General features: G+C 37.3%; 2 protein-coding genes across 5 annotated transcripts; both read left to right on the forward strand.

Moving 5' to 3' along the window:
- Positions 1–6,225: 6,225 nt before the first annotated feature.
- On the forward strand, positions 6,226–8,129 carry LOC138888300 (uncharacterized). The gene is made up of 3 exons (XM_070170146.1): positions 6,226–6,339; positions 6,458–6,684; positions 7,193–8,129. Exons 1-3 carry the CDS (start codon positions 6,226–6,228, stop codon positions 8,127–8,129), a joined length of 1,278 nt encoding a protein of 425 aa, XP_070026247.1.
- A 7,493-nt stretch (positions 8,130–15,622) lies between these two features.
- On the forward strand, positions 15,623–23,405 carry LOC104239364 (uncharacterized). 4 transcript variants are annotated; one of them, XM_009793988.2, is made up of 13 exons: positions 15,623–15,976; positions 16,479–16,530; positions 16,875–17,147; positions 17,248–17,322; positions 17,405–17,463; positions 17,579–17,714; positions 17,900–17,996; positions 18,084–18,150; positions 19,228–19,326; positions 19,689–19,778; positions 21,171–21,325; positions 22,128–22,229; positions 22,741–23,405. In XM_009793988.2, exons 3-13 carry the CDS (start codon positions 16,895–16,897, stop codon positions 22,880–22,882), a joined length of 1,275 nt encoding a protein of 424 aa, XP_009792290.1. In that variant the 5' UTR covers positions 15,623–15,976; positions 16,479–16,530; positions 16,875–16,894; the 3' UTR covers positions 22,883–23,405. The 4 variants fall into 4 exon arrangements, with proteins under 4 accessions (XP_009792290.1, XP_009792292.1, XP_009792293.1 ...); XM_009793990.2 differs by having other exon boundaries at positions 15,639–15,785; XM_009793991.2 differs by having other exon boundaries at positions 15,672–15,785; positions 16,864–17,147.
- The last annotated feature ends 766 nt before the right edge of the window (positions 23,406–24,171 follow it).

Consider the following 24,171-nt stretch of genomic DNA (forward strand, 5'->3'; position numbering starts at 1 on the left):
TATATTTTTTAAATAAATTTGCGTATATTTGCAATACTAGCCCTATTAAAGCATAATTACGTTTTTAATACATAAAATAGTCTTTTATATTTTAAAAATATTAAACAACTATTTTAAATAATTTTAATACATGAAATTATTTTTTCAGAAATCATTTAATTTCTTATAAATTATATAGTGTTAAAATGGCTATTTAAAATCAAGCCTAATTCCATTTTAATTTCAGCCCCAATAGGCCCAAACCACTGCCTACCCGACCAATCCCGGCCAAATCCTGGCCGTCGATTGTTTTGATCAACGGCCCAGATTTTCCCTTTCCTAATTAAACTAGCCTATATCCCTCCCCCCCCAAACCTAATTCATTTCGCCACCAACCCCACTGCCCTAAAATCCTCTTTGCTCTCAAACACTCTCAACCCTAATCCTAATCTCCAAATGCCGACCTCCATCTATGGCCATCTTCGGTGACCTTTCACCCCCTTTCAAGCCTCCAATGGCTTCTCTCGTGTCATCCCTACCATCTCTAAGGCCCTCAAGGGACCAGGGCCATGTCTCGCCTGTTCCTGGCCGTTCTAGTGTGATTTCGAGTGAAATCGTTCTATATTAGCTACGATCTAAGAGTTTTTCAGTATGTTTCTTCATCTCTGTATGGTTCTCTTCGAAACCTTAATTTCGTTTCTAAAACTCCTAGATCTGTACAGATCTAAGACGATTTGAGTTTGTTCCTTGTGTGTTTTACAATAGCCTTGAGTTTCTTTACAAGAATCGTATGATTTCAAGTGATTTTTCATCTTTTTCTAAAATTAGGGTTTCCGGAATTTCTTTTAAAACTTTGTTTAATGATTTTTTGTGTTTAAACTTCTGTTTTTCACATATCTTGACTGATTCTATGAGTCTACTACAATCTTAACTCGCCTGTGTTGAAAGCCCTAATTTTTTTAGGGGTTCTTCGTTGGGTTTCTGAGTATTAGCATATCTGATTGGTTCTCGCTTTGACTTCTTGTGATTTCTCGTAACTGTCTTGCCTTAATATGCATCTACTGAGTTTCTTAGTCTAAGGTTTCACTGATTCTATGTGCCTGTGTTCATCTTGACTATTCACATCAAGACCTGTATCTTTCTCACTGAATCAGTATTGTTTAACTTTTGTTTTGTTAAAGTTATATATCGATTCCTGACTATCCATGTCTTACCTTATTTATATGTTAAACATGCTGACTCTTTTCATGACTTTCTATTTGATTGAGCCATTGAATATTCTGAATTCCTTATTTCTTAGGTTGATTTGAACACTTTCCCTTAAACTTTCGATTCTTACCTTTCTATTCGATTTGATTGATTTGCTTCCCTTAATTAATTTTTCTTTACCTTGTCTGCATTATTATTTGATTCTTATTGATTATTTCCCTAATTAGAACTTTATGTACCTAGACCTAATTACATGTTCTATACTTGCACTGTTTGACGTCTTTCCTTATTTGTTATACTCCAGCTATGTATGATTTCTTTCCTTACTTGTTACCTGCTCTTTACCGTTTGAACTAATTCTCTTAATAAAGGAAAAACTTGGACTGATTTTACTTTAATTGATTCCGAGATTCTCCAATCACTGAACAATTTGATTCTTACCTTATTTACCTAGCTTTCAAACTACTATTTATATGCTTTCTTCTACTCGCATCAGACAGAACATTGAGTTCACAAAAAAGCACACTTACACGTTAAAAGTTATCTTTCTCTTCTGCTATTTGTGATACTTGCTGATCCAGCCGGCTGAAAGCCAAGGCTAGACATTGGAACTTTATTTGCTTCATATTCTCCACCTTTCTTCAATTGGTATGTCTCTAATTAAGTTTTGAGATTCAAACCCTATGTGTTTTCATTCTTGCACTAGTTCATCAGTTATGAGTTCAATTTCCTGCCTACTTCTTTACTCAGCATGTTTAAAATCTTCCTATTCAATGTATTCTTTACATTCTGCACTCTTTCTTGCTTACTTCCTTGCCTAACATGTCTAAATTTCTGTCCTGTTTAATGTATGCACTCTGGCCTGTTTATTTCTTTGCCTAGCATGACCAATCTGTTAAAGTCCCCAAGGTCCTAAGTGTTGTATGCAATTTGTGAGTATATGTTTCCTTTATTCCTATCCATGTACCCTAATGTGATTCTTATGTGCCACCATTCTCATATGAGATCTGTTTTTTAAGTGTTCCTTTCCTGAGTTTGAATGTCTCTTATGACCAACCAATTGTCTGCTATTTTAGTACTCTTCTCAAACTGTCTTTTACCACTAAGTTGTTCCTGTTTCTGAAAAAACCTTTCTACTTCTGAAGCCATCCTTGTACTATTTTCAAAACAAAACTATGTCAAGCACTCTCCACTGCTCCTAGAAAATTTAGGTCTTGCCCCTCTGGCATGTGTACTGCCTTGAGATCCATGAGATTTTTCTGAACTCTGGCATGTCAGAGCTGGCCTTTCCACACTGCACTTAAATCAGTTATTGTTGAGAAAGGGTCTAGGTGTGAGCACTACCCTGGATCCTTGAGGTCCTTAGGGAACTTTGACACACCTAGACATGATATTGTCTATGGAACTTTAGTATTGAGGCTATCGGAGGCTTGGGAAGTCATTTGGGCCTGCTTCAGGCTTCCTATAGTTAACTTCTTCTTTTTCTTCTTTATTTGTTTATGTAATTTATTTTAGTTGGTTTGTAATAATTATTTGTAAATAACATTGGGGTGATTAGTGAAAATGGTGGGTAGCTATATCTGTTGGGTAATTTGGGTAGAGACCATGCCTATAGGATTGTATTAATGCACTTGCTATATTTAATTTCACAACATTAGAGATCATGTCTGTAGGATTTAAATGGATTCAATAATAGAAACCATGTCTATAGGTTCAAAATCAACTTCATAATTAGATATCATGCCTAGAGAATGTAAAGTGATTGAGTTCAATTCTGCTACTGCATGTATTTACATTTGTCTCACTAAAATCATGTCTATAAGTTCTAACATCAGCTCTTAATAATTAGATACCATGCCTATAGGAATAAAAATCAGAAATCCTGCCTATAGAGCCTAAAATCAATTTAGTTAAACAAATCAGTCTAATTCATGTTAGTTCCTTTTGAATTGGCTTAAATCAACTGTATGTTTCTTTGAATGAATTTTCGAACACTGCCTTAATCTACTATCACTAGAAAGCATGCCTATAGGATCTCAAATATCCGTTTTAAAATTGTTCATTGTTTTACTACATCAATATAGATACCATGCTCTTAGTACATCATTGTTCTGCGTTTAGGCAAGCCTATAGGACGATTTAAATTCTGCAACTCTGAAACTGTGTTTTGCTACTTAAAATTGTCCAGATTTAATAGAGTTAAATCAGTAGGCGAGTTAAATAGGATCTCTCGCACATTGTCCTAATTCAACACTGTATAACCCCTGCTCATCTAGATGTCATGTTCTAGGATTTTCTCTCTAAGTACATGAATGTTGTTTGAAGACGTGCACTTACTTGTTATATTTGAGGAGGCAACTGTGAGCCTATAACTTGTTTCTTTAAATGCAGTCCTAACTATTCTTGATTGGCACCTAGAATTTTATCCTTTTAAAACCTTAGGAAAGTCTAGAACTGTCCAAAGAATAGGGGTCCTAAAATACCTCCAGATAGGGCTGTGCATTTGGATCGGATATCCGAAATCCGATCCGATCCACTCTATTTCGGATTTTCGAATTTCAAATTTCGGATTTTCGGATTGGATACGGATTGTGTTTTATGAAATTTCGGATTTTCGGATTGGATTCGGATTGGTATGATTTTAATCCGATCCGATCCGATATCCGAAATTATATGTACCTATATAAATACACACTAAAATTTTAGGGTTATGCTTATTCATTTTTCACACACCCCCTCACTCACTTAGATTTTTCCGCCTCTCTTGCACCTCTCTTCTCTTCAGTGAAGACTAAAAGAGTCTCAATGACTCAAACTTCCGATTTTACTTTGATTTTATGTCTCTTTCTTCCGCCTCTCTTCTCTTCTCTTCTGTCTTTTATGTCTATTTCATGTTCTATTCTTCAACTTTTGATTTTATTTTGATTTTTTTGTTTGTTTTGGTAGATGGAAGATGAGATAGAGACACCGAATGAACTTTAAATTGTTGAAAAATTTTGTGACAATCCGATCCGACAATCCGAAAAATTATCCGATCCAAAGTTTAAAATCCGATCCAATCCAATGTTAATTCGGATCGGATTCGGATTGCCCTTTTCAGAATCCGAAATCCGAAATCCGAATTCGAAATATGCTAAATCCGATCCAATCCGATCCGTGCATAGCCCTACCTCCAGAGCCACGAGGAAGGGACGGGTAGTGCACGCATATGACATTGGCAAGGTTGCTAGAATGCTTTAGGCTATGACCAAGGGGAGGACTTGGGTAGAAAGGGATATGATGACTACGCGCTAATGTCACGTGTAGCCCCTCATTGAGGAGGGTTTACCGGGCATTGCGTGGGGTGATCTTGTAGGCTAACCAACCTAGGACCCCTCCTTCCCAAATTCTTTTTGCTTAAACTTTACTTTTCTATATGAACACAGTTTGTTCAAGTATTTCCTATGTCTCATTATTTGAGTCATGTAATGTCCAAAAACCTACTCTTATTTGCAATTATGTGTTTAAACTATTTATTTGTTAAAGGACTAATTCATAAGTATATGTTTGGTCGGGACCCATTATTGTGGACCAAGAGAGGTGCCTAACACCTTCCCCTCAAGGTTATTTCGAGCCCTTACCCTAAATCTCTGGTAATACAAACCAGTCTGAGAGTTAATTACTCTAGGTGCCCTAATGCACCATAATCCGTTAGGTGGCGACTCTTCAAATACCCAAATCCCAAAAGGAAACGAGTTATTACCCTCATGAACGTCGGAACCCGGACTTTCTCTGCAAAGGGAAAAAAGGGGGTGCGACACTAAGGCCTTTGAATTACGGATTATACAAAAGGTGAGTATAGGCTCATTTACCTATCATGTGAACCACTTAGATGCATATATGAGATAGTTGCGCGTGTGTTTATTGTCAGCTTGCAGTTTGGCATTTGAAATTGCTTTTATCAATTAAGAGCATAATTTTCAAATTATGCAATCAAGATAGTTCATTTTGATAATGTCGGTTTATATTCAAGTTAGTTTAACATTGAATACCTCCTATTAATGGCTAAACTATTGCTTATGAGAACAAAGTTTCCTGTGTTGGTCTAAGATTTCTAAAAGTGCATACAACAGCATTTGTATGCATTAGACCAAAATATATGATAAGTCCTCCCCTCGCAATTGGTTTAGGATCAGAAACCAAATATTTTTAGTATCTAATAACTTTTGATGTATGGTATATGAGTAATTTCTCTACCACAATGCACAAAGATACACTTTCCGAAAAAGATTGGAGATATATGTTAGTTTTCTAATATTTGGGGAATGTAATAAGTAGCTGAAAAATGTCTACATGAATCGAATTACTATTTGTATGATCCTCAATCAGAAGATAATTTAAGTCAAATGCCAGAAGCATTTGCTGATCCAAAATTAAATATCAGATTTCAGCTGCAAATGCTCATATTAAAATTAAAGTCCCTAAATGATAAAGCTTACTGTACGTATGAAGCATAGTAAACCGATCGGTTCCAAAGGTAACAATCCTTAAAAAATTATAGGAGCAAATGATCAACATGATCATCATGAGGAGGAAATGAGCTCTGGAAGATCTCACGACATAAATGTTTCATAAAACTCTAGAAGAAGTTCAGGTACCTGAAAATAAAGAAAGTGATGAAATCTCAACAAGTTATGTCATTTGGGAAACTATATAAAATGATCATCGATGATATATTTGATACAATATACTGCACAATATTGTAAAATATTGTGAGGATCATACTAGTAGTCCAGACACCTGAAGATGTCATGCCATTTAAAAGCAAGTCATAACCGATATAGCTCATTTGATTAAATATATATAAAGATCCCTGAAGGATCTAAAATGCTTGAAGCTTATAATTCAAACTCTCGAAAAATGTACTCGATCGAATTACAAAGATTTTTGTACAGTTCAAATCAATCTGGACACATGTGGTATAATCACCTCAGTAAATTTTTGCTGAAAGAAGGTTACATATATGGTGTCATTTGTCCATATGTTTTAATAAAGAAAATGGCATCAGAATTTCATATACTTGCTGTTTATGTTGATGACATAAATCTTGTTGCAACTCCAGAAGAGCTCCAAAAGGCAATTGAATATTTTAAGAAAGAATTTGAGATGAAAGTTCTTGAAAAGACAAAACTTTATCTTGATTTGTAAATTGAACATTTAGCAGACGGGATCTTTATCCATCAATCTGCCTATACAGTAAGGGTCTTAAAATGCTTTTATATGGACAAAGCGCACTGGCGCATTGAGTATACCAATAGTTGTTCGATCATTTGAAGTGAATAATGATACGTTCCGACCTCCAGAAGAGGATGAAGAACTCCTTGGTCCTGAAATGCCCTATCTCTATGAAATTGATGCACTTGTGTATCTTGCTAAAGTTATATGGCCTGATGTAGCATTTTCTGTTAATTTACTAGCAAGCATAGTTCTTCTCGTACACAGAGACATTGAAACAAGGTTAAGCATATATTGCGATATTTAAAGGGAAGTCTTGATATGGGTTTGTTCTATGTTAACAAAGGTAGTGCAAATCTTGTTGGTTGTACATATGCAGGTTATTTATCTAATCTCCATAAAGCTCAATCTCAAATCGGATATGTGTTTACATGTGGAGGTACTGTCATATCATGGCGCTCCACAAAGCAATTTATTATCGCTAATTCTTCCTCGGAGGGTTGCGGGGGGTGGGTCTGGAGGTAGGGAGGAGGTTAGGGGGTGTGCTGGGAGGCAAGGGAGGTAAAGGGAACAAGGGTGTTTATCGGTTGCGAATTGGGTCATGGAACGTAGGTACATTGACAGGTAAATATATAGAGTTAACGAAGATCCTCCAGAAGAGAAGGGTCAATATAGCGTGTGTTCAGGAGACAAGGTGGGCAGGGTCGAATGCGAGGGACACAGACGGGTATAAACTTTGGTACTCAGGAACCCAGAAGGGTAAGAATGGAGTGGGTATTTTGGTGGATAGGGAACTTAGAGAGTTTGTGTTTAAGGTTAGACGAGTGAATGATAGGTTGATGATTATTAAGTTGGTGTTATGTAAGTGCACCCTAAACGTCGTTAGCGCCTATGCGCCTTATGCGGGCCTAGATGAGGAGGTTAAACAATGCTTTTGGGAAGGGTTAGATGAGATTGTCCGTCAGGTACCACATGCTGAGAAGTTATTTATAAGAGGAGATTTCAATGGTCAAATTGGGTCAATCGCAGGTGGGTATGACGAAGTGCATGGAGGCTTCGGTTTCGGGGAGAGAAATGGAGGAGGAACCTCGTTACTGGACTTTGCTAAGGCTTTAGGGTTGGTGATTGTGAACTCTAGCTTTCCGAAAAGGGAGAAGCATTTGGTTACTTTTCAGAACGCGGTGGCACAAACTCAAATTGACTATGTCCTCTTTAGGAGGTGTGACAGAGGGTTGTGCAAGGATTGCAAGGCGATTCCAGGTGAGATACTCGTGACGCGACAAAGGCTCTTGGTGCTAGACATTGGTGTTATGGTGAAGAGAAGGAAAATATTTGCTCGAGAAAGACCGATAATCAGGTGGGGAGCCTTAACTAAGGATAAAGCCCAAGAGTTGGAGGGGCGGTTGTCGGCCATGGGAGCTTGGAAGAGTAGTGGTGATGCGAGCACTATGTGGTCAACTACAACAAACTGTATAAGTGAGGCTGCAAGAGAGGTGTTAGGGGTCTCGACGGGCGTGTTTGGTAAGCACAAAGGTGACTGGTGGTGGAATAAAGTGGTACAAGGTAAAGTGGAAGCAAAGAAGGAGGCGTACCAGACATTAGTGGGGAGCATAGGGGAGGAGGAGAGGCGAGCGTGCATGGAGAGTTATAAGGTAGCTAGGAAGGAAGCGGAGCTGGCAGTCATAGAGGCTAAGACTGCGGCTTATAGTCGTATGTACGAGGACTAGGGGAAAAAGGGGGGAGAAAAAGTTATTTAGGCTGGCCAAGCTGAGAGAGAGAAAAGCTCGAGATTTAGACCGAGCTGTAAGCACGTGATTTTTGCCCTATATGAGAATTACTCCCAAAAAATTCAAAAATAAAATGATTTTCCTTGCTGTGCAATTTTAGAATTTTTGTGACATATTGGATAATTATTTGTGTTTGTCTGTGCATGTTTATTTGTTAAATTAATAAAAATACAAAAAATATGTCTCATTTTGCATGTAGGATTTAATTCTACAATTTTTAGTAATTAAGTTTGTTTTACAAAAATTAAAAATTACAAAAATAGGCATCTTTTGCATTTTTAGCATTTAATGTCCAAATATACAATTTTATGCTTAATTATTACTTAATTGTGCGTTAATTGTTATTGGGAGTTAATTGCGCTTTTATAACTTAATTTAGTTCTTAATAATAATTTAAGTATTTTTATAATTTAGTTTTAGAAAAATAAAAGAAGAAAAGAGAGCGAAAATATAAAGAAAATCGGAATTGGGCCTCTTCTTCAATTTCAAACCACAAGCCCAAAATATTGTCCAAAATTCCCCACGACCCGGTCCATTTCAAACCGGGTCGACCCGGTCCATAACCCCAAAGACCCAACACCACTTATCTTGCATTTAAAAAAAACAAAATGAAAACAAAACCCTAAACCTAAACTAACCATCCGTCCCCCCTTCCTTATCTTCTTCTTCTCCATCACCTTCCCCAAGCGAGCAACCATGGCTTCCCCCCCCCCCTTGCTGCTACCCTGCTGCCCAACGTCGACCACTCCCTCACACCCGAGCCTCCATGTCCAGCCATAAAAACGAACCTTACTGCTGCGTCGTCTTCACGTTGTTCGTCACCACCATGACCGTCTTTCTCGTCGTTGTCTCCTCCATGGCGAGCTCAATCTCGTCCATGGATGCTTCACCATCTCCAGTAGCTCCCCCCGCCTCCAACTAGCCAGCCTTCTCCGTCGACACAGCCGGACGACCACCAGTCTTTCGTCGACGTCAGCTCCACAGTCGACGACCAGCAGCTCCAACGATCCTCCATCTCCATCCACCAACAACCCAGCCCCATCGTTCATGGCTGAACGTCCACCATGACAGCCCAGCAACCCACGACAACCCAAGCCATGGCTACCCCATCACAGTCATCATTCACCCCCAGTTCCGCCTCGTCGTCGTAGCCCGTCGTTTGTTTGATCTATTGGTCTGCGGAGTGTTAAAGGCTATTAAGGTCCGTCTCATCTCCCTTTCTCATTTTTAGGATCTATATGCGAGTAAGATAAGAGCCGCTAAAATCTGTTTAAATGTTATGGTTTAAGGAATTCGAATTTCTTCTTAGTTGAATCTAGGTTGTAAAAAAATAGATTTTTGTTTAATCGAATTTGAGTTTGATTGGTTTGTCATTTGTGATTATTAGTTGTAAAATGTATAATATCTTTGCTAATATTGAGTTGGTTCGGATGATTTCATTTTGTGTGATGTTTGGTTTCATTTCTTGTCGATTGTTCATCATTTTCTTGCATATGAAGTTAGTTTGTTTTCATTCAGTATGTTGTCAGTGTTCATTTGTTCTTGTTTAGGCTTAATCTAGAAGTGTGTTAGTTTAGTCACGCAATATTTATTTTGATGATATTTGGTCTGAATCGAGTTTCATAGTTTAAGTTGTGATTTGAGTTTGTTGAATCTTTTCATTTATGTTCATACTTTGTTTGATTGATCTTGAATCCGAAATTAGTATAGTTTGATCTTCTTGATTGTTGATTATCATTTTTGATTATTTCTTCAGTTTGCTTCATGATTTTGTTTAGTTTTAATATAGGAATTGTTGGTTGTAAAGTTGTTAGATTTTAAGTTCAAATGATTATTGAATTTAGAAATCTGAATATATTTGTTTGTTGTTGTTGTTGTTGAATCTGAAAGTAGGTTTGTTTGTTGTTAAAGATGTTGTTCAATCAAGATAATTTTAGTTGTTTCTTTGTTGTTCATCATTTAGTTTGAATTTGTTGTTGAACATTGTTAGAAATTGATCATATTGGCTATATTTTGTTTTAGATTGTTTAGGTGAATTGGTTATAGCTGATGGGGTAGTTTGGTAATTTGCAGCACGTTCAGGGGACAAATTGGTAATTTTAGTAAGGTCGGAGGGGTAGTTTGGTAATTGAACATTTTTGAATAATTCTTTATATTAAGCATGAGGGACAAAATGTAATGGGATGCGGGTGATATAATTGTTTAATATAAATGGGGGACAAGACATAATGTAGTGGAGGGGAATATGGTAATTGTTTATGTTAGGCACGGGGGACAAGATGTAATGGGGTGGGGTTGATATATTTGTTTAATATAGTGGGGGATGAGTAGGAAGATAATGGGTTTGGTAGGAGAAAGTGTGGTTTTATTAATGGATTAAAGGGTTTGGGATGGGAAATAAATAGAAAAACTTGATCAGATTTTGAGGGGAGTTTTTAGACGGACAGAATACAGAAGAAAATTTTAAGAGAGAGGAAATTCCGAAAAATACTAAGACTTCAGAAAATAAAAAGAAAAACATTCTGGAAATTCAAAAGAAGAATAGTATACACCTGATTACAATCCAAATATTCTGATATACGGATTCAGAAATTAAGGGTTAAAACACTAACTAGTCTTTCAAAATCTGAAAAGATTCCATTTGCTTATGTCCGTTGATTGTTGTTGGTGTTTCTGGATTTTTGTCTTGATTTTAAAATCTGTCACTAAGTTTCTCGTTGCTGGTTGTTACTGGTTGCTGGGGTTGCTGTTGTTGTATGCTACTGAATTTCTGCTGATCTCCCTTTTCTTTTGCTTCCAATATCAGGTACACAACTGACACACTGATTATTGTAAACTGAAATAGGAAGCATGAATACGAAAATGAAGAGTTGAAGTTCTAAATTTATTTTAGTTATATTCTGAATTTTATTTGTATATATAAATTATTTAGCTTACAAAAATCAGAATCATGTAGCTATTTACTATATATAGTGGAACATCTGACGATAGCTTAACGGATGAACGATCTATATATATTGCTTAAAAATAAATAAATGGTATAGTAACTCCGTCTAGTTAAAAATCAAACGAATAGACCATTTCGGAACTTGTAGGAATATTGTTTAGTTAAATAATATTGGTTAATTTCAGCATGTAAATGGTTTAGGATTAAAATTAGATTGCTAAGTTTTTTTTTTAATTTGACAAACTGAGAACATGCCTAGTATAATGTAACTGGGTAGTAACATGTGAATAAGACGGCCCATGTCTAGTTTTATGTCATACACGTTGGGCATGGGCCCGCAATGGCAACAGACTGTTTTAGTGAATTCCACGGTCTTACCCAGAAATAATAATACGCTAATCGCTTTAGGCACGATTTTAATAATAATACATTCCTAAACACGGGTGTGCATTTCATGCGACCCAAATCCAAATCCCAAAACATCAAATAAAATGTGTTCCGGATTGTGGGTGCATTTCATGTGACGCAGTCCAAAGACGTGTTTTAAGCGATGTTCACATTCTTTTAAAAATAATAATAATAAAGTGGTAAAAAGTTAAAATTGGCACATCGGTTCATAATTGTATTAAAATCAGATAAATAAGCCGAATATGACAGTTGAGCGACCGTGCTAGAACCACGGAACTCGGGAATGCCTAACACCTTCTCCCGGGTTAACAGAATTCCTTATCCGGATTTCTGGTTCGCAGACTGTAATACAGAGTCATTCTTTTCCTCGATTCGGGATTAAAATTGGTGACTTGGGACACCCTAAATCTCCCAAGTGGCGACTCTGAAATAAATAAATAAATCCAGTTTCGATTGTCCTTTAATTGGAAAAACTCATTCACCCCTCGCGGGGGCGGAAAAAGGAGGTGTGACAGAGCGAGATGCATCAAGGACGACGATGGTAGAGTATTGATGGAAGATTCCCAGATTAAGAGGAGATGGCAGACTTACTTTCAAAAACTTCTTAACAAAGTAGGGGATAGGGATATTATGCTCGGAGAATTGGAGCATTCCGAGAGTCACAGTGACTCTGGGTACTGCAGGCATATCAAGGTTGAGAAGGTCGCGGGAGCTATGAGTAAGATGAGTAGGGGCAAAGCGACCGGGCCTGACGAGATTCCAGTAAAATTTTGGATGTGTGTGGGGAAAGCAGGTTTGGAGTGGTTGACTAGGTTGTTGAATGTTATTTTTAAGGCGAAGAGGATGCCGAAAGAGTAGAGGTGGAGTATGGTGGTCCCACTGTATAAGAACAATGGTGATATCCAGAGCTGTAATAATTATAGGGGTATCAAATTACTAAGTCATACTATGAAAGTATGTGAGAGGGTGGTTGAAGCAAGGTTGAGGATGACAGTGTCCATTTCCGACAACCAGTTTGGTTTCATACCAGGTCGTTCTACTACAGAAGCTATACACCTTGTTAGGAGGTTGATTGAATAGTACAGGGATAAGAAGAAAGACCTGCACATGATGTTTATTGACCTAGAAAAAGCGTATGATAAGGTTTCTAGAGAAGTTCTTTGGAGAAACTTGAAGGAAAAAGGTGTGTCGGTTCCCTACATTATGGCGATCATGTATGATGGGGCGAAGACTCGTGTTAGGACAGTAGGAGGCGACTCTGAGGATTTTCTGGTTGTTATGGGGTTACACCAAGGTTTTGCGCTCAGTCCGTTCCTATTTGCCCTGGTGATGGACGCGTTAGCACGTCACATTCAAGGGGATGTGCCATGGTGCATACTATTCGCCGATGACATAGTTCTGATTGATAAGTCGCGAACCGGCATTAATGAGAGGCTGGAGGCTTTGAGATAGGCTCTTGAATCTAAGGGTTTCAATCTTAGCAGTACAAAGACGGAATATCTGGAGTGTAAGTTCAGTGCTGAGTAGAGGGAAGTGAGCGTGGATGTGAGGCTTGAATCACAGGTCATCCCGAGTAGAGGCAGCTTCAAGTACCTTGGGTCGAATATCCATGGGGAGGGGAGATCAACGAGGATGTTACATACCGTATTGGAGTAGGATGAATGAAGTGGAGATTAGCATCTGAAGTATTGTGTGACAAGAGAGTGTCACTGATACTCAAAAGTAAGTTCTATAAAGCTGTGGTTAGGCCGGCCATGATGTATAGGGCTGAGTGTTGGCCGGTCAAGAAATTACATACCCAGAGGATGAAGGTAGCAGAAATGAGGATGTTGAGGTGGATGTGCGGGCATATTATGATGGATAAGATTAGGAATGATGATATTCGGGAGAAGGTATGCGTGGCTCCCATTGATGACAAGATGCGGGAAGCAAGGCTCAGATGGTTTGGGCATGTTCAGAGGAGAAACCCAGATGCTCCGGTAAGGAGGTGCGAACGATTGGTTTTGGAGGGCACAAGAAGAGGTAGAGGACGGCCTAAGAAGTATTGGGGGGAGATGATTAGGCAGGATATGGCGAGGCTTCAAATTGCGGAGGACATGGCACTTGATAGGAACATGTGGAGGTCGAGTATTAGGGTTGTAGGTTAGGAGGTAGTTGAGTCTTGTCTTATACCATAACTTTGTGAGACTAGTTTGATAGGGATACTATTTTGCTTTTGCAATGCTTTGTATCATTCTTCTTGATTTCATGTTGTTCCTATTTGTCATATTTGTTCCATATTATTTCGGTGGCGTTACTAATATTGTTTTTTTTTGTCCTTTTGTCTTCTTGAACCGAGGGTCTTTCGGAAATAGTCTTTCTACTCCTTCGAGGTAGGGGTAAGGTCTGCGTATACACTACCCTCCTCAGACTCCACTAGTGGGATTTTACTGGGTCGTCGTTGTTGTTGTTGTTGTTGTTGTTGTTGTTGTACTTCTTCAAATCATGCTTAGATAATAGTTATTCATGAAGCAAACAGGGAACGCGTATGATTTAGATCAGTGATTCATTTTATTCGAGAAAAATGTGATTTGGAATGTGATAAAAGATCCACAATTTATACGAAGACAATGTTGCATGCACAGTCCAATTGAAGGGAGGATTTATAGAAGGAGATAGAGCGAAGCACATTTCACCAAAATTATTCTACACGCATGATCTAGTGACATTGATGTGGAACAAATCTATTCAAGTAACAGACCGATAGATTTATTCACTAAATCTCTGCCAACTTCAACTTTTGAGAAGATGGGATACAAGATTGGAATGCGGAGACTCAAATATTTGAAACAACGTCTTTATCAGGGAGAGTAAAGTATGCATTGTACTATTTTTTCCTTACATAGTTTTTTTTTCACTGAATTATCCTGACAAGATTTTTAATGAGACAACTTGCAATGTATATTATTAGTGCACTCTTTTTCCTTGACTAGGATATTTTTTCCCACGGAATTTTTCTTATTAAGGTTTTAACGTGGCACCTAATAATGAACATCCAATGGGGAGTGTTATGAAAATATTATTGTGGATGTCTATTTATTACTCCGTTGTAGATAATCTTCCTGAAGAAGATTATCCATTTAACTCCGTTGAAGTTTATCTCCAAGCAGCTGATGCACGTAGGTTTCAAGCAACTCAATGAAATGACTTGCAACAGCTTCTTATTTAACAGCCAGGTTGCGAGCAACTCATGTAGACAGCTTACAAGCAACTCAAGAAAAGCCTCGCAGTTGCTTCCTGAAAAGCCTTGCAGCTGCTTCTTTTCTTCTATAAATAGAAGAGATTTCAGTTTTTATGAACATCATTTTGAAGTTGAGTAATGTATCAATCTCTCTCTATATTTGTCTTCGCTTTATTTACTTTACAGTCTTTGTTTTATAACAATTATCTAAATTTGAAAAACATTAGAACATCAAAATCCTAGCACGGACTCAAAAAAGACCATTTGACAAATTTCCTGTTTGGCAAAGCTTCTAAAATTAGCTTATTTTGAAAAATATTTTTTCTCAAAACTACTTTTAGAAAAGTACTTTTAGTGAAACAGTTTGCGTTTGGCTAATTAGTTTAAAAAGTACTTTTGAATAACAATTAATGTTGGACAAAGCTTTTAAAAAAATGCATTTGAATATATTTTTCTTAAAAATACTTTTCAATTTTTTTTTGATTTCTAAAAAAATACGTTAATAAAAAAAAAAAAATGGCCAAAACATGTTAAAAAGTCACATTGCTTTGTGGCATATATAAGCGTAAGTGCATAAGTCATAACAACCCAAAAATTCTTTTAAAAGGGAAAAGGGTAAAGAAGCGGACAACTAAACACCGAAAAAGGTGGCATTCGGCTCCATATAAAAAGCAAACATCTACGAATAATTGTCGTTACATTGCCACTAACTACCACATTACTATGACAAAAAAACGCAACTTCACCAGTAATAATAATAGTAGTAATAAATTACTCTAATCCCTGTAATTTTAAATAATTTAGGGTTTAATTTTCTCTCTCTATATTTTGGGACGATTACTTATCAAGATTTCAACTCTACGTTGATGATTGAAGAAGCTTCCTCCTTTTTTTTTCTCAACCCTTTTTAAGACCGCTTTTTCTATCTGTATTCCTCTCCCTTTATTGACTTCCTTAGCTTTTCTTTTTCCAAACAAATGTCGAAATTGAAATTCTCAGCTGATTCTACTCCCAACTTGAGGTTGAGCTGATTCCCTTTTTTTTTTTGCCCTTTCAGAGAGAATTTGGGGTTTTCCTCAATTCAGCTACATAGTTTCTATAATAGGGTTTAATTATTTGTTTCATTTAGAATCTATCTCCCTAACTATACGACCTTTCATCTTCTTGCTTCCTTTTTTTATGGAAAATTTTGGTTCCTCTGTTTCATACCAGGTATAATTTTCTGTAATACTAATTGGGTCTATGATTTCCCTGTTTTACGATCATATTTATTGGTGTCTTCGTATAAAATTGGAGCTAAGTTGGTACATAATCCAATTCATTTGATTGATTCTGGAAGATGTAATACAAAGAACTGAATTCGATTTGTTTAAATTCTCATGTTTATGGTAATTGGGTTTGGTTGTTTAGCTGCTCCACTTGGTTCAAATTATTTGCACAACTTGGCTTACTTGCTTAAATAGTTAATTGTTCCTTTATTGCTTTCTTAAATGCGGTTTACAATTCTTTACTCCAAATGTTACGTCAATCACAAGTTTCTGTTTCTCTTTCTCCTTTCAAGAGAAGAAATGTACTTTTCTGTGACTTTATTGTAACTGGATTCAAAGCCGCCATCTTTTTTGACAATTCTGTCCAAGTTCATTATGGAAGGAGGAATTTTAAGTTTTGTGTTTGCACTTATACTTACATAAATAATTCTTTTTATATGATGCAGAAATTACTAGAGAAATCGACTGATCGTTTTATCTGCTGATTATAGCACCAGGGTAAGATGGTTTGTTTTCTTACAGCTAAGGCTGGTATCTATTCAGTTTAGACACATTTGGTAATCACAAAAGAGACTGCTGACTTGACAGGTGGTTCTAGTAGCAGTATATGGGATAGTACTCGTGAGCAGCCAACTGTTTTGTTGGTTGCTCATTTATTGTGATTTTCACTTTATGAGTAGTTTCCAGCTCAGCCTTCCAATTTCTCTTGTGGTGATTTTATTCTACACGATTATTCATGTTACAATTTTTTTTTGAAATGCATTCATGAAAGAGGTCATTATTTTTCTTGACGTAATTTTTGTTTTATGACCATTCTGTAATTTATGGTAGTGTGCTGGCAGATACGAGAAAATTTTAGGATATGGGATGCTTTGTTTCGACGCCGCAAGATACTGGTGGGAATAGAAGACGGCCGGGAAACATTGGCGATGTGTCTGTATTTGTTCCTGGATTACGTATCCCTAAGCCGGTTGATTTCTCTCTTGCATTTGGTGATAACTTGTCGAAAACCCTGGTGGAGCGCCTTTCTGCTCTCAGAACCAGAATAGTTGTTATGGCAGGGCAGGAAGCTCCCACAATTACAAGGACAAGAAGGAAAACTGCTACTCAGCATGGTGAGTTGCAGAGCTTCGCAAACACATTTTTTGGAATTTGGCCATGTTCGTGTCTCTTTCGTTATGTGTGGATATAATGCTTAGCACCTATTTCTTGCAGGAGGTTCAACCCTTGGAGATCTTTTGCAGGCTCTCGAAGACTATTTGCCTGTTCTTTTGGGGCTAGTTAAAGATGGTAAATACATTGGTTGCTATCTCATTAGCATTCGTGCTTTGTTGATTTTAGTTGTGAGATGTTGCTTTCTTGGCCATTTCAGGGAGTCCATTACAACATAAAGTGCAGTTTATTTGGGTCAATCAAGAGGATGATGCAGAGGTCAGACTAGAAATTCAATTTTCTTTTCTTTTCTTTTCATTTCTGTTCATGTTTAGTCTTCTATTTGGTTTTGCCACCATGAGGGAGAACTGTCTTATTTGTCAGAATATTTCAGGAAACTGCAATGTTTAGTGCTTGGTATGAAGTACTGTCCATTTTGCACTTGATGGCAACACTGTCGCTATCGCAAGCTAACTTGCTGCTTCTTCCTAGAACATCTCTCGATGGTTATTCACCAAAGGTATCTGAAGGTGGGTATTGTTCCCATGTTTAACATTGGAGATTCAGTAACCGCAAGTAAATGTCTTGATGTATTCTTTATATTTATAACACTTGATTTCTTGGTGAAGCCTCTGAAACTTCTCTCAGGACACATTCATCTTGTGGCTTCAAATTGATCTTTTGTTTTCCTCATTTTGTCTTTAATATCTGACAGAGAGCAGGCGATCTTCTGTTGATGTTTTTCTAAAGGCTGCTGGATATCTCGATTGTGCGGTTCGAAACGTTCTTCCCCAGTTGCCTGCTGAACAAAGGTTTTTATACCAATACAATGCAAATCCATGATTTCTATTTAAATCTATCAGGGATTAGATTTTCACTATTATTTGCATTGTATTTAGGAGAAATTTGCCAGTTGACCTAGCTGAAGGAGTTCTGCGAGCATTGTGCCTCCAAGCATTAGGGCAGGTAATAGCTCATTCAGAGCCTATATTATTTTTTTTGGTTGCATTATTTTATAATTTTAAACGTGCAATACCCATAACTTCTCAATGCCTTACTGGATACTCTTTCTCTTCAATGAGTGTCCAATGATATCTAAAATTGTTATGGATGAATTTGGACAATGTAATTATATAAGCAAATACATATCATGCCTATAGTGATAATCTTTCAGCTTCTCTTTTCTTGACTATCATTTTGTTAACATCCCAAAAAGGTCAGTGACATTCAAATAGTGCACCAAAGACTCTGCAATTACTGTACGAGGGCTCAGTCAGGAATTCCTATGTTAATAAATAAGATTTGTGGAAATAGTCTATGACAATATGATTCTGATTTGCTGAAGAAGGAAATGACTTTTTTCATGGATTGGCTTAGTGAATATGCACAGGGGCTGAAACATGAAATCTTCATGCAAGGATAATGCTATTTGTGCTGTCTTTTCAATTTCAATATCTAATCCGTGTAGAGTCTCTCTCCTAGTGTGTATTTTACTTTTGCCCTGGTTTTTAATGGAGCTTGAGTTCTTCATACCTGTTACCTCTGCTTTCAGTGAATAGAACATACTCTAGTGCACACTAATTAACAAAGTGCAAGATATGTGTTTAGTATCCCAGCGACAGCAAAAGCAATCTATTTTTCAAAGATTGCTGTTATAACTGTGTACAATAGCGAAGGGGATCATCTGGGTACATGCTTAATATCTAAACGCAGCAAAACCACTCTACTTAGCAAATTTTCTGCTATAAAAATGTGCACAGTAGTGGAGGTGGTCATCTGAATTTGAGTTACCTAAAAATTCAGCAGACTTTCGTGCATTTAGCCATTTTGAATATGTTTGGTTAGTTCTCATATCATCCTATCCCTGAGCATTAGATGCATGTTTGTTATTTTGGCTGTATTATGGTGCTGTCCATATGCTTTCTTGCGCTAATAATTCTCGTTGAATAAAGATGTTAGCTGTTGCTTAATACTAGTTAAGAAAATGTACCATATGGATTAAATTGTCTTCCCCATCTGATGTATCTGTCACCATGATCTTAGGCCGTTGATATTCAGCTTGGACTTGCAATTGACAGTACTAAAGCAACACTGGCTGTCAAAAGAAGGCTTGCATGCGAGATGGTAAAATACTGGCAGCAGGTACTGAATCCTTTTGCCAATGCATACTCGACTGCTTTAATTTAACAAAGGGTTATATGAATCCTCTATAGAATTTGGCTATATTCTAGTCCATTTCATTCCAGTGCTAATCAAATCAGGGGTTCTTTGAGTCTCGCACTTATTCCTATACAGGTAACTAGTTTAGTCCCAACTAGTTGGCATTGCCTGTATATTTCATTTGCTTCAATTGGAGTAATTGGTCCTTTTAAACTCCTTCCCCTAACATAACCATGGAGAGGGGAAAAGAAAGCTCTGTGTTATTCCATTTTATGGAACATTTCCTTTTTGTTGCCAGATAGTGTCTGAGATATCAACTACTTTGCTTTTTTGTTACCTTGCAGGCTCAAGATAACATCATGAACCTTCCATTATCAAATGGTTGGGGAGAAAAGCATAGGCTTTTCGTGAAGTGGAAATATATTGAAGCCAAGGTATCTTGTGATTCTCTTTCTTTTGTTTACTTCTTTAAATCCTACTAGATTTTAGTATCTATGTCAACAACAAGAGGTAATAAAATTATAGACCGAACTGTTCCTTGATTTTACTTACTGATGAGTGAAAGACTTCCTTGACACAAGCTTGTCCTCTATAACGTACAACATTTTTTGAGTAGTTCATGCAAGGATGACATCTGAGCACACTTTATTCTGGTTTGATGACATATGTAACTTAGTCCAAGCAACACGCAGTTGGATTTGGCAATTGGTGTGCAGAGCATAAAGATTAGAATGCTTAGTCTAGCATTATCATTCAGGGATATGGGATAGCTTTCTGTCCTATGTATGTTAACAAGCAGGTGCCAATATAGAATAAGGAACTCTCACAGCACCTTATTTTATCTGAGTGTCATTAGCTTATGAATTATCCCAACTAGTTTGGGACTGAAGTGTAGTTAACTGACTTTACCAACCGTTATGGCGTCATTAACATATGAATTTATATCAAAATGTTTGCCTTTGTCTGTTCATTAGACAATGTGCTATATTTGTTACGGATAAAGCACGCAGGACCCGTAAAAATAAACGCCGGAAAATGACCTACAGCTGAATTGTGGTTGGATGGGATTGTGAAAATAGTGGTGCAGATGTCGTGCAATCCATCCAACATTCATGCCATAAATTCATTTGTCGTTCCTTTTCGTTCAATCAATGTTGGCCTGGGTCCTTTGAGTGCTTATCTAACCAGCGTGTCCAAATACTACACTCTGGTCCATGTTTTTCATTCTATGTTGAAAAATGGACTTTTCTGTAGTTGTATTTCTCTCTCACTATCCAGATGCTTCGGAAGTGGCTGATTTTATAACCTTGCTGAATGCTCTTAGAATTTCACATGTGGTGTTAGGGATCTGAAACTCATATTTTATTGTTCTTCTTGTGAATAACCCGATAGATAATTGGTAGTGTACGTCTTGCTGGCTACCTCGATTTGTAAGTGAGAGTCTCCTTTAAACTGACGATTTTTGCTCTTCGAAGACTAAATGCTTATAACTTTCTTCAGTTTAAGCAACCTAAAAATCCCTCTTAATTATTTCATGGAATGAGTTATAGCATAAAACAACTGTTTTGTTGTACTGGACACCCTGCATCTTCCATCAGCAAAATTCTTTCTTCAATAAGAGAAGGTGATAGCTTTCAATACTTACCGTTGGTGATACAAGAAAAGCTGTCTAAGTGAAAACTCCGCATACTGTAACTTCATAGTCCATGTACTTAAGGACCTTCATGCTGGTCTTTGGAAAGCTTCTGCAGCTTCTTTGCCATCTTTTATATCTATTGCATTTTTCTCCCCTCAAACTTATGCATGACACACAAAATTCTGTGTAGGCTTCAGCATACTATTATCATGGTCTAATCCTCGATGAAGGAAACACAGAAAAATCTCATGGAATGGCTGTAGCTGCCCTGCAAGCAGCAGATGAATATCTAAAAGAAAGTAAGAAGGCGTGCGAAGGTTTCAATGCAGCCATTCCTCTCTCCAGGTAAACTTCGCACGATCCGTTATTCATTTTCTCCCCTTCATTACTCTTTAACTCCCTGTACTTCCTATATTTCCTTATTTTTCTTGCTATGCAGTGAAAAAACTTATTTTGGAAAAAAAGTGGAAAAACTACGTGTAGCTTTGGTAAAATTGATTATGAAACCAAATCTATTCAGAGACCTGAGCAATTAAGAACATTGTGAAACTATTTATACGTTTAATTCTTTAGCTATCAAATTTGATTATAAAATAACCCTTTCAATTAGATAGCTTAGTGCAGCGTTTCAGTTATGGCTTTCATCTAGTGACTCTCAGAAGATAGAAGAAATCTTTAGTTTAGCTTCAACTTTAGGACTTCCAACAGGTGTCCTGCATTTGGTCTTGTTATTCATTGGTTTTTTGACTGGTTATATCTCTTTCTTATCCTTTAGTGTTTCCAAATCCATCTACATCTTTGAGCTACACCGTTTTCAACAAACCTCTGAAATATTACTTCAGATGGTATTCGGATGTCCTTGAATGTGGTTTCTCAAGATAATACTGTATCTGAAGCTAGTGCTAAATTTTGCTGTGTGCATGAAGCACTGTAATGAAGAGTTCGCTTTTAGCCCTAATTTTAAGATTTTACCATTTAATGAGCATACTAACTTGTAGAACTGTGTCTAGTGCTTAAAATTCATCAGACTGGGAAACGTCATATTTTCATTTGGAGCCTCTTTTGTGGTTGTAGTACACAACATATTTTTTTTCATCCCACCTTATCCCGTCTCTTCTGCCTGCCTGACTTCCATTTGTCAATCCAGAAATCCTCCACTCTGGGGAACGATGAAGTATCTTGCAGAGAAAATTCCAAAGGACACTTCGAGCAAAGTGCGAATCAACAGGGACTTGTACTCTTATGAAAAGTAAGTTTTCTTTTTTTGTTTTTGACTTCGAAGATATGATGATACTTGGCTGCAGAATTGCGTATCTGAAGTAGATTGCTAAATTTTGATATTGGGTTTGAGAGATGGCATGCATTCCTTATATAGGAGTATATTTTTTGAATTTGGCTTGACATATTAGAAGATAGCTTCTTGACTTTGATGAGGTATAAAATTGTAATAGTACAGGAAAGCTTTGTTCTGCACCACCAACTAAACCAACCCCTGTAAAGAGTAAGAATTTAAAAAAAATAAAAGATAGACTAAACCCCCCACCCCCCCCCCCAACCAACCAACCAACCAACCAAAAAAAATAAATAATGCACAGTAATGACAACCAATTACAAAAATGAGGAGAAATTGTAAGTGTTAGAGACTGTTGTCTCCGTGGAAGTTGCAAATGAATAGTTTATGCATGTTTTAAGCTTAATCAATGAGCAAGATACAGTTTCCCTGCTGGAAAAATACTTATACATGAAGAGGATTGCTGTAGGATCATGGAGACAGCCCCAACACTGCCAGATTTTGCATTGGCTCTCAAACCAGATGAATATCAGCTTCCTCATGTGGATGCATCGTGGGATGAGGAAACTACAGGCAGGGGACAGTTTAACGCAAACAAGCTCAAAGGGTGACTTATTTGATTCATCAGATTTCAGATTCTGGAAAATCCTGGTTGGTCGAAAGTGCAGGATGATGGTAGTCACATCCCCAAGGTATCGGACTCTGCTGTTCACTGAAGGCCCCTCCTTGCTCCACCTCTTGTTGAATCCGATCTCTATTTCTCCAGTAAATTGAATCTTTATTTCTTTTCTCCTATCAGATGTATAGTCAACCCTGTGAGTGAGTTCTGTACAAGTTGCATTTGTTTGTAATCTTTAATCTACAGGAAAAGGAATGTATTTCTTAGCCAGCCTACCAAATAATTTGTAGTGCCTCTTGTCCAGCAACCTGAACACAGAAGAAGCTTTTCTAGAAGTGCTGATTGTTTGTAAGATGGACAAATCTCAGGGAAGAATGTTATAAGTTCTACAATTTGTGTCTGAAGCTTATTTGTCGAAGAACCAATCTGTATCTGTATTTTTCGTTCAGTTTCAGTTGCTGACTTTTAAGTGTATAAAATGCAATACTATTCAAATGTTAAGACTTCTTTGCCAACGACTCTTCCATGAAGAAAACTTGAGCTCTTGCAGAATTGGAAATTTTCATCTTGTGCTTGAAACTAATGAAAGCAAGAGATGCGAATGGAAAATAAAAAGAGGGGAAAGGAAGGGACGGTTAAAAAGTCATTTTCTTCCCTGTTAGATTTCTTTGGCTACGGGTTTTACGGAACAATACTCGATTACTTGAAGAAATTAGAAAATTTCATCGTCTGTTTAAAACTCGTGAAAATATGGAGATGGATAAGGGAAATAGAAAGAGGAAAAAGAAACGGAGAGTTGCCTTTGTAACTTTGTTTGGTGCGAGTGGTCGGGTGGAAAGGGAAAGTAAAACTTGTGACTACATTTTATCTTATATAAAACACAACAGGAGGAGAGCATTTATGGCTCTACCTTCCTTTTTCTAGTATTTAAAGCAGTTTTTACTGCAAGTGTATGACAAATTAAAGTGGTGGTTGCTCTGAGAGCTTTCTCTTCGAGCTGCTGCTGCGCCTTATTGTGTGGGTGGGTGGGTTTGGGAGGGGGGGGGGTTCTAGTAGGTTGTCATTTTGGAAAACTTTATTGTATCACGTTCCAAACTGTTGGTCGTCTACACTAAGGAAGGAGGAGGGCCGAAAGATTTCTGGCTCTTACTGAAACCAAAGGTTTTTTGTATTTTTGAGCAGAGAAAAACAAAGTCCTCAAGTATATTTTCAGAACCTTTTCCCCTCACATCTTTGGTGCGAGTGAACCCCAATAGGGGGAGCAAAACTATCCACATTGAA

The sequence above is a fragment of the Nicotiana sylvestris genome, chromosome 3 (genome assembly GCF_000393655.2).
Source record: "Nicotiana sylvestris chromosome 3, ASM39365v2, whole genome shotgun sequence".
NCBI classification, from domain to species: Eukaryota; Viridiplantae; Streptophyta; class Magnoliopsida; order Solanales; family Solanaceae; genus Nicotiana; species Nicotiana sylvestris.